The 11,036-nt window shown below is 36.3% G+C and overlaps 1 protein-coding gene across 1 annotated transcript; it reads right to left on the reverse strand.

Moving 5' to 3' along the window:
- Positions 1–1,964: 1,964 nt before the first annotated feature.
- LOC131068066 (phosphoenolpyruvate carboxykinase (ATP) 1-like) lies at positions 1,965–7,478 on the reverse strand. Its single transcript, XM_059212286.1, has 13 exons — positions 7,322–7,478; positions 6,931–7,208; positions 6,601–6,782; positions 6,318–6,471; positions 6,138–6,222; positions 5,946–6,046; positions 5,184–5,482; positions 4,905–5,078; positions 4,616–4,681; positions 4,281–4,459; positions 3,967–4,136; positions 2,583–2,751; positions 1,965–2,396 (listed from the first exon to the last, which is right to left on the reverse strand). Exons 2-13 carry the CDS (start codon positions 7,200–7,202, stop codon positions 2,253–2,255), a joined length of 1,995 nt encoding a protein of 664 aa, XP_059068269.1. The 5' UTR covers positions 7,203–7,208; positions 7,322–7,478; the 3' UTR covers positions 1,965–2,252.
- Positions 7,479–11,036: the final 3,558 nt, after the last annotated feature.

Consider the following 11,036-nt stretch of genomic DNA (forward strand, 5'->3'; position numbering starts at 1 on the left):
GATCATTATTTCTACCTTTGATTTACAATCCTACCACTTTTGGAATGTCTTTCAATAATTATAGTATAAAAAGAAAAACAATTATGACATTTTGATTCAACTATTATTTAAATATATTTTGAACACCCAACATGAAAAAGGAAAAGAAAGGATCAATGGAAAAGATGTTCAAGGTGAACATCCCTCTAGACACATCACTATGAAGAATAAAATATCATATGATCTCAAACACAATCTTGGATAAAGAAGAAATAGTTTATGAATAAGAATTTAATAATTTAAAATATTAAATATTTAATTTTAAAATAAAGATATAATAAGGGGAAAATGGACAATAGTCAAGACAAAGTTTAGCATGATGTATTTCAAGAGAGATTTTTTATGTTATGTAAAGGAGAAATAACAAGATAATTATGTCAATTACATTCAATATATGAATGTCCGTCAATAAATATTAAGAGTAAGTATTTAATTTGACATGTTGGTAACACTTAATGCATGAAAAGCTAAAAAAATATTTATTATTATTTTTAAATTTTATATTATTTTTATATAAGTTAATATTCTTCATTTTTTTAAACATATTTTTTTAGAAATATAAAAATATATAATGTGATATTAAAGATTCTTTTACTTATGTAAACAATTTAATGAAAATAAAAAATATTAAAACATGGTAATATAAAAAAATTTAAAAAAACATCAATTTAAAAATATTATAAATTGAAATCACATCAAAAGATTATAGTTCAATTAGTATGATGGTATGTGACACAAAGACCATCCACCAAGGTTTGAACCCCTAAAGGCGTGTTTAGACTCTCATTCACAATGTATAAAAAAATTAAAAGGAAACATCGAGATAGAATTCTATAAAAAAATATATAACATCAATTTAAAAATATTATAAATTGAAATCACATCAAAAGGATGTAGTTCAATTGGTTGAGCTTAATTGGTAGGATGATGGTATGTGACACAAAGACCATCCACCAAGGTTTGAACCCCTAGAAGCCTATTTAGACTAGGTTTGACTTCGACTTAGTTGTTAGACACATTCAAACTCCGACCTCGACTTAATCCCCTAGAGACACATTTAGATTAGGTTTGACCTCGACTTAATCCCCTAGAAATATGTTTAGACTAGATTTGACCTCAACTTAATCTCATGACCATGACTTGTGAATAAACCTATATCTATTCACAACGACTTCTCTTGAGCATGACTTGTGAATAAGCCTATATCATGTAAAAAAAAATGAAAAAAAAGGAAGATAACCATCAATAGATATAAGAAGATGCTATCACCATAAAAGAAAAAATTCCACAACAAAGTGTTGAGAAACAACCAAAGAAAGGGTCCCAACAAGAGAGCATGGGATTCAATTCAACACGCATAGGGAACTCCCTAAAGAGTCGAGTGGGACAAGATTAGGATACATGTAGAGGACTGGATTATTTCCACATGTAATGATGATGAATGTTTGATTTAGACATTCTTATGACTTGGCTGGCTATCTCTTTCACCGTCTTATGAAATATTCTATTTACTTTTAACATTAAAACTAATGGGCATACACTGCAACTTTTTAAGATGTGGACAACCATGATTGTCAAGCACGAGCCATACTGGAACATAAACAGACTTTTTGGGCCTCGTAAGAATAAAAATCTGGGGTAGGCCCAGATGGATAATATAATAGAATCAGATCCCCTACATTCCCACGTCACCTTGCACCCATTCCAAAGCTTCAAATACAGAGAATTGTTTTACATATTCAACATGACTTCCAAAATGCAAAATCATGCAAAAATGACAGAAAAGGTACCTTGGAAAATGTTCAAACCCTTAATAATATATAAACAATATTTCATTATTTGGTTTTGTCTGATACCATGAATTGGGAATACAAAAACTTGAGAATTATTGACTCAGCAGCAAATAATGGGGCCTGCCATCACCATGCAAATTAAAATAGTAGTATTTATGATTGATGTCCATGATCTTTTGCTTCAATTACACTAGGATTCCTCGCTTACTCTATAAATTACTCTAATTATGGTTGCCATTGCTAATCCATACCAACTTCTCAGTTATTTAAATACCAATCTCCCATAACTTTGGAGGTTGGTAAATCTGCAAGTTGTGGATTTTGCCTAATCTTGCAATAAATTAGATATATACCCAATGTTTCTGCTATTGAATAAATTCTTGGCCTACTTGAATTCTAATATTCCGCTATTTACAGAGATTAGATCTGAGGACCTGCTGCCTGAATCTCTTCAGCCAGCTTGGTGTCATTGCCTATTTTATAATTAGCATAAGTGGCAAAATTGTTTTTGAATAGACCGGCAAGTTTCAGTAATGCATCCCTGTATCCCTCTTTGTCCAGCCACTGCAACAACACAGTATATTAATGTAAAATTTTTATATCTTTTCAAATCACATTCTGTGATCTATTATCAGAATGATTATCCGAAATGTGAAACAGCAAATCATATTTACTCAATCCCAACTGATTCAATTCCCAAATTCTGAAGGAAAAAGTAAAGTATTGGAGGTAAAAAGTGACATCACATACCGTGTTCTCAGGGTTGAGAATTTCAGAAGGAACACCCTCCACTGCATCTGGGATTTCCAGGCCAAATACACCGGTTTTGGTGAAAGTGGCTTTCAGAAGTGAACCCGAGTGAATCGCATCGATGATCTTCCTTGTGTAAGCCAGTTTTATTCTTTGTCCTATGCCATACCTACAGTTAAAACAAATGCATTGGCTTAGAGGAGGTGCAAGTCAATCAATCTGTTCAACATTGAAGTCAATGGGAAATGGGAAATTTATAAAAAATATATATATATATATATATATATTTTAATTTTTCTTGTTGCATAGATAGAATTGTAAAATTGACATTTTGACAAAGTCATTTTTTAAGAAACATCAGATTTCCGCAATCCTTGAGTTATTGATCTTGCATGTTTCCGGATTAGATTGTGTGCAAAAATACTCACACAATCTAATCCGGAAAAATGCAAGATCAAAGTCATTCTTTATTAAATTTGTTAAAAAATAATAATAATTATTAATTAACAGAGTTACTAATTAATCACAAATGCAACAAAAAAATCTGTGTTCAACATTTTATAAATCAGACAGCTCACACCTGAAAAAAATTAACCTCTTAAAAGGAATTTGGGTTCCTATGTTACCTTTTTGACTCAGTAAATATTTTAAAAGCCAAACTGCTTCTTGAAAGGAATTTGAGCATATATCTATTTTCTATTAAATTTGTGATGAAGACCAGTGAAAAAGTGGACCCCTTGAAAGGAATTTGGGTTCCTGATGTTGCCTTCTTGACTCTTGACTATGAATAAACACTTTAAAAGCCAAAGTGCCCATAACAAAGAACACTGCTCCTTGAAAGGAGTTTGAGCTATATCTATTTTTTCTATCAAATCTGTGAAGACTGGTGAGCCAAGAGTGTGAGTCAAACCTATGTGTCAAAAATTTTCATAAATCAAACTATCCTAAGTAGTTTGAGTAAACACTTTATTAGCTAACCTGCCTACGAATAAAGTGGCCCCATGAAGAGATTTGGGTTTCTATATTGATCTCTTATAGACTACATGTAAACACTTTTAAGGCAACCCATAATTAAGAATGTGGTCCCTTGAAAGAAGCTTGGTTCCTACTTCTAAAAATAAGAGAACATTAAATGAAATATTCTCCTTTAAATTAGAAACACCATATTTATAGCTGTAAATTTCTCAAAAGTTTTAAGATTCCAAATCCTCTCCTTTAAATTAGAAACACCACATTTATAGACGTAAATTTTCCCAAGATTTCAAGTTTCCTTCACCTACTCTTAGAAACTTAAATTTTGGATAACGAAGGAAAAACTAATGTAACTATTACTTTCTCTACACTCAATATACAAACGGTTTATACGGGGGCACTGAGACTGTACCTGCCTCCAGACCAGCCTGTGTTGACAAGCCAACCTGTGGTGCCGTGTTTCTCCATTTTATTGGCAAGCATGGCAGCGTAGCGCGTGGGGTGCAACATTATGAAGGCTGCACCAAAACATGCAGAGAAGGTGGCTTGTGGCTCCTTTATTCCCTCCTCTGTGCCTGCCACCTATATACCACCATTACAGTTACCTTCATCATGTTTAATTGCAAAAGCCACACTCAAGCTTTTGATATAATAACCTATTAAAGACAGATGTCAAAATATCTATGTACTACTCTGGTTCATTAGGTTTTTGGGTTGAATATGCACCAGAGCTGTGTATCCGCTGATAAAATGGTACATTGTCTGCGCAAGGCTGAGTTTGCTAACTGGAGGTAGGACACCGAATGCATCACAAGCTAGCAAAATCACATTTCTAGGATGTGGGCCCACACATGGGATTTTTGCATTGGGAATATACTCGATGGGATAGGCCGCCCTCGTATTCTCTGCATACAGACACAAAACCAGATTCATCTTCTTACATCAGACAGTCTCAGCACTTTACCAAAGAATAATCGTATCGATTGGACTAAACAGACAGTCTCTGCATTTTCTTATAGACTAATCATAAAGTTGAGACCAGTGGCCAAGGGTTTTGATACCTGTCACTGATTTGTCGGTATAATCCACTTCTCTGGTATGTTCATCAAATACAACATTTTCCAGCACTGCAAGATTACAATCATTGGCATATGAATATGAAAGACACAATTTTGCAGTGCATGGAACCCAAAACATGTTGGCCATGTTGTCCCAATCATAGGAAACTTTTTAGCATATATTATGATGAAACACAATTTTGCAGTGTGAAGAAAAGAAGCCAGAATATTCATTAGACCTGAAAATGTTATGTAAAAGCATAAAGAAAAAGTGATGCTGCAAAGAACATACCAGTGCCAAACTTGATGGCATTCCAAATGTCAGGCTCCTTTTCCCTTGACAGATCAATGCATTTTGCATAGCATCCTCCTTCAATGTTAGAGACACCATTTTCACTCCAGCAGTGCTCATCATCTCCTATCAGGTACCTGTTATGATCGGTGGACAAAGTGGTTTTGCCTGTCCCTGTCAAAATACAAGGAAATAGACAAGGGAGAATTAACCTTGGACTAGTCTAAATTCCTTTTGTGGCAGGGACCTAAAATACACAACCACATGAGACAAAAATACCTGATAGTCCAAAGAACAGAGCAACATCCCCATCTTTTCCCATATTACAGCCCGAATGGAGGGAAAGCACTTGTTTCTTTGGCATGAGATAATGCATAAGACCAAACAAACCCTTCTTCATCTCTCCAGCGTATTGGGTACCCAAAATGACCATTTCTCTTCTGCGCAGATTCAGATCTATGCTGGTGGAAGATGTCATGTAATGTGTGTAACGGTTGCAAGGAAATTGCCCTGCGTTGTATATTGTGAAGTCTGGAGTGCCAAACTGCTCCAGCTCTTCTGCTGTAGGCCTGATGCACCTGTCACCCATATAGACCCAAATGTCATAAATCTCTTATCTTGATGATTGATCATGATCCACAAAACATTGATGCAAACTAAAACTTATACAGTACTGTAAATCTCAATCTCAACCAAACAACATGATCCCCTGCTGCACATACAGGCTCCAGGGTCCAAGAACATATATCATATACCGTTTCAGATTATGAAAAGAATGTAGAATCGATCTTACCAGGCGTTTCAGAGTAGTATATAATTAACATAGATGTTTATTTAGGAAGGGCTTAAACTTAAATAGTAGAACTGCACTGTTTTCAACTTTAGCTAAAACAGAACATCCGGTCATTCAATTGTATATATACAAGCATACATGTAGAAGAACTATAGGTGGTCTACAAGCAAAAGTGAGAAAAAGTGATCATTTTATTTTGCTACAGTGGATCAAAAGTGTCAACTATTTACGTCAGAGTGAATGCTTACATATTATGCATGAAGAGAGCGTGATACGCCCGAGCTGAGACAATTCTAACTTTGATTCTGTGCTCTGGGTCCCAATTCAAGAACTGGTCATTCACAAATACCTGCCATTCATTCCAGAACCATAAAAAACATTAAGCCCACCCCATCCAAATCATTAAATGTCGCATTCAATGAATAAAAGTGTTTGTCCACCTTCTCCAGAGAGTTGAGATAGTCCACCGCCCTCTCTCGATTGACAAGGAAGGTATGCTCGTCCATCTCGATATTCGGAGACCCTCTGCATAACAGGACAAAGCAGATAATATATAGTAAGGACGCAACTCCATCTTCATCATCAACAAGCTTGTATGCTAATAATAGAAAAACACTTACTTTCCCCACCACAGCTCATTCTCTGTGTTCTCATCCTTCACCACGCGTTTATCTCTGGGGGCTCGCCCAGTTTTAGCCCCTGACAGAGTGGCCAATGCCCCGTTTGAGGTAATGAAAGATCCTTTTTCATATTTAACAGCCTGCTCATAAAGCTCTGCGACACAAACCACATTCATATCTCAAATACCATAAGAAATACCATGAAGAAAGTAACTTAAAATTCTCCAATTGCACTGTACGAACTAAGAAAGAAAAACCCCCCAAAAATAAGAGAATTGCTAACCAGCTGGAGAAAGATTGTAAAGAATATGCGTGAACTTTAATGAACTGTCACTAGTTGTAAGGTTGGCCGAGGGTACGGCCACTGGAGTTTCTACAGTAGGCTTGGCAGCCTCCATCCTTTTACTCGGATCTCCGCGTACAACCTTGGGACCTGTTTCCCTCGTCAGCGACGCCAGTGATGCACTGCACCCAATAACCCAAAAACACCATTACTCAGATTCAAAGCTTTTACAGGTGGCCTAAAAATACAGTCATTAAAAGCACAATAATGATTATCAAAGCTTTTACAGGTGGCCTAAAAATACATCATTGAAGGCATAATAACGATTACCTGATGGACTGCAGCTGCTGTTTTCTCCTCTCTTCCTCGGACATGATCTGAAAAGCACCCTGAGCTCCTTCAATAGGCGTGGTGGGCGCAGACCTCTTCTTCTGCAATGAATGGAGCTCATCCAGAGTCTGGGCCTTCACAGGCGGAGCACTGTCATCATGGCAGATCCCATTTTGCCTCTTGCTCCCATTATCATAACTAGTTTGGATTTTAGCCAAACCGTTCGGTAACAGGCCACCGTTGGCGAAACTGAAATCTCCATTATTCGCCATTTTCACCTGCAAGCCATCAAAACAACACCATGAACGTAAGAAACAAGCTTCAACCATTCAAACCCAAATGCCAAAATCCAGAAATTCATGAAGAAAACATACAAATCACATATCCCAACCTGATAACGAAAACAAATGTTGGCTGCAATGCCAAACCAGAAAACAAAGAGCACAACCGAACAACACTAACGCTCACAAAGCTGCAATCATAACAAGCTAACGTATGAAACGCAACGAGTGATACAAGGATGGAATTTCTCTCCACCATCCGCCCCCTTATAAAGCTCCGGACCCCAACAATTTCTTAAATCCCATTTACTTGACGTCAAAATCCTGGGAGCCATTGCCAATGCCCCTGCTGCCCTTGCCCTTGCCCTTGCCCTTGCCCGGGCGCCACTTCCAATCACCTCACCATATCCATTCAAAAAATATTTAATTTGTTTCAAATCGATTACATATCTAAACCAAGAAAAATTAACAAGTTTAATTTCCTTGGCTCATTTTCCGAGATTCTAGTTGAAAAAGTTGAACACATGACAGAATCCCACGCCATAACCGAGCCAATAATATACACCATTTTCACTCAAATTAAAATTTTCTATAAAAATTTTCCCAGAATCACCTGCAAAAGACGTCCAATCCTAATTAACATTCTTCAATCGGTTTAATATATTATTGAGATCCGTTTTCCGTTATCCAATCAAGAAGCTACGCGGTTGTCCACGCGTTTTCAGTCAATTTTAATTTCACCGTCGAATCATTCATTCGCGGGCTTCCCAGAATTTCCCGTCACTGGTTGACTACCAGAGAACGCATTAAAATGGCAATAAAAAAACTTTAAGATCCAGACAGGAATCAGTCTTAAACCAGGTTTATTAAACGTGTTAGAGACCCAAAGAAACTAAAACTTCGGAGCCACTTCATTCCTACGTGTAATCAGATTGGGAAAGCTTATCCAAAAGTGATGTGGATGGCGGCATCGATTCAGATTCAGTCACCGTTCCCAGATCCACCCGTCGGCGATCGGAAATTCCTCGGTTTTTCTTCCTTTCTGTTCAAATCAAATCGTAAATATTCCTGTCATTACATAATTCGATAAAATAATTTGGTGGGTGCAACGTGGACGGAGAGATTTGCATGCAAAATGGTTAGATGAGGTTGCATGGATGGACGGTACAGATGCTTTGTTCCACTATAAAAACAGTCATTATTGGAGGGCATCTCTACCCAGGAATGCAATGCCATTCATAATGGAAAAAGGACGGAAGAAGAACTCCACCCCCACCCCTGCCCCAGTATTACGCAATAAGGATACAAAATATTGCTTCTGATGTCAAGCCCACATGTTTTGGCCGTTTGGGGCCTAGGGAATGGTGGATTATCTTGCTGACAATCTATGTAATGTCACCTCCATAGATAAATTTCCATTCATAAGAATCTACCAGCTAATTATGGGCCTTTCTTCACAGATTTATGGATTAGTTGATTTTTTTAGAGACTGAATATGTCAATATGTTTTTATATTGATATGACAAAACTGTGATATAGTGTTTATCTAGAAAGTGGGTGGAATGGATAACAATCTAGAGTTTAAGTTGAAAAGAACAAAACAACTAGTCATATTATCATCAGCAAAGAGAGATGGGGGATCTTTTATTGGAAGGAACCCAAACATCTAAGGGTCAAGGGGACCCAAATATCAAGGGTCTTAATCTCAAGCTTCTAAGTGATAATGGTATTGTTTGTATTTTTTCTTTATGTAAAATTAGCATGCACAAGAGAAACTATAAGGTTCAAACAAAGAAGTCTATTGTTATCGGGTCATTCAATATGATCATGTTGATAAAGTGAAGGAGTGTCCATATGGAAGGGTCGAGGCTAAACTGCCTCCAGAAAGTCACTAAAAAGTACGATTTCTATATAACCTTCGTGTTAGTCGAAAAATTACAGATCCTTGATCATGGTCGACAAAACAAACTACGGCTTTTATTTTTTGAAAAAGTCAATAACATGAACTTTTTGGAGTCAATTTGGTCGCGTCCATATGGGAGTAGACAAGGCACAACGTTGATGGTTAAAAATTGCTCACACAATCAAATCTAGAAACTACATACAAGATCTAAATGGATTCTGGAAATCGTATAGCTTTGAAGGCACAACATTTGTAATGGTGAGAGCCTTGCGAGCAGCTGGGACACAATATTTCAATGTCATAATTCTTAATTGAGTCCCTCTTAGTTTGTTTGCTTATATTTATTTCAACTCATGTTTGCAATCTATTTAAGAATAATTTGTATAGGTTTCCATTTGTGTTAAATGTGTAACTATGAATCTCAAACATCTAAACCCTTAAGAAATGAAGTTTTAAGTGATGATAGTATCATCATTATGTTCTTCTTATGTAGGATCAACATGCACAAGGGAGATTGCAAGGTCCAACCAGAAAATCTTCTTGTTATCGAGCCAACCAATATATCCATGTTAATAACTGGAGTGTCCACATGGGAGGAGAGGCAAGCCATGGTGTTTGTAATGAGGAGATCCCTATGAGTTGTTGGGACTTAATATTTTAGTGTCAAGTCATAATGTTTTCAATGGGGAGTCCCTCTTATTTTGTTTCTTATATTTATTTGACTTGTATTTACAATCTATTTAATAGTAATTTGTATGGGTTTCCATTTGTGTTAAATGTGTAACTATGAACCTTTGTGTGTGTTGTTAAAATAAAAAATTCACTTAGGTTTGTGAAAATTCCAAGTTTGGAATGTTCCTAGGTGTTTTATGTGTTTTGTTGAAGTTATTAGGGTTTCCCTACCAAACATATCTTTCCTCCCACCTTCGCTTTCCTTTGTTTCCTGTCAACATTTTGAACGTCTCTTTCATGTCATGCTTCTTACCTTAAGTTTGACTTTCTTTGATACCATTCAATCCCTCAAACTACTCCCTTCCCTAGTACTCTACCCTCCTCCCATATACCTATTCCAAGGTATCCTTGGGCTCCAAACCCCAAACCCAACCAAGTGCATAAGGTATAAATTTTCGCTAACCCTTGACACATCAAAATTCTTACCTATTTTTTGTGGGCTTCCCACCAACTCACTAAATAAACGTAGAAAGTCCATGTGGTCATTGAAAGAGTTCCAAAAGCACCATAAAAGGTATTGATAGCTAATAGAGACATTATTTCATTGCTTCAAGACTTCTTATGTAGGATTAGTATGCACAAGGGAGATTACAACTTGGTCTAAATGTAATGTCCCAAACTACACCCTATGTCAATTTCACACTTATGTATTATGCCTGGTGAATTTATAGTAAAATTTATGATTGGGATTTCACAATTCCAACTTCATAGATGGAAAAGACGAAGTGTTAGTAACCTATGGTTTGAATTTGATAAGAAATCAACTGGAAAACAATGTGATGTGCAGATGTCTATGTGGAGCACGAATGTCCCAAAAGATTTGTAGATTCAAATGAGTATATTTTGTACATGATATTTTTTGACACATGTCCCACCACGCAACTATGTGAATCATAAGGGTTACTCTCACCCATTCCAAGAAATAAAACTCTTTTTATTGCTCATTTGGTTATTCTCTAACAATTCTAGCAATTCATTGATCAATCTTTCTCAGCTTGTCTTCATCATTCTTCCTTCATAACAAAATTCTATCAAAATCACTCTAGCTCTTAGACTATTATAGTAGCAACCAACACTCCTCTCAAGTTGTCTATATCGTCTATTGTCTTAAGAGGAGAGTCACAACAGTTGGTGACACTCCCTTGCATGTCTCTTTGATTTTGTCTATTTATTTGTTTGTTGTCTGTATT

Source organism: Cryptomeria japonica, chromosome 10 (assembly GCF_030272615.1).
Source record: "Cryptomeria japonica chromosome 10, Sugi_1.0, whole genome shotgun sequence".
Taxonomy (NCBI): domain Eukaryota; kingdom Viridiplantae; phylum Streptophyta; class Pinopsida; order Cupressales; family Cupressaceae; genus Cryptomeria; species Cryptomeria japonica.

What these genes read in the sequence shown, in the direction of transcription:
- LOC131068066 (XM_059212286.1), bottom strand. Translation starts at nt 7,202, where the DNA reads ATGGCGAATAATGGAGATTTCAGTTTCGCCAACGGTGGCCTGTTACCG. An exon ending in TCTGTTCTTTGGACTATCAG is followed by an intron (nt 5,079 to 5,183) that starts GTATTTTTGTCT and finishes GTATTTTGACAG; the next exon opens with GGACAGGCAAAACCACTTTG. An exon ending in TGCCATCAAGTTTGGCACTG is followed by an intron (nt 4,682 to 4,904) that starts GTATGTTCTTTG and finishes GTAATCTTGCAG; the next exon opens with TGCTGGAAAATGTTGTATTT.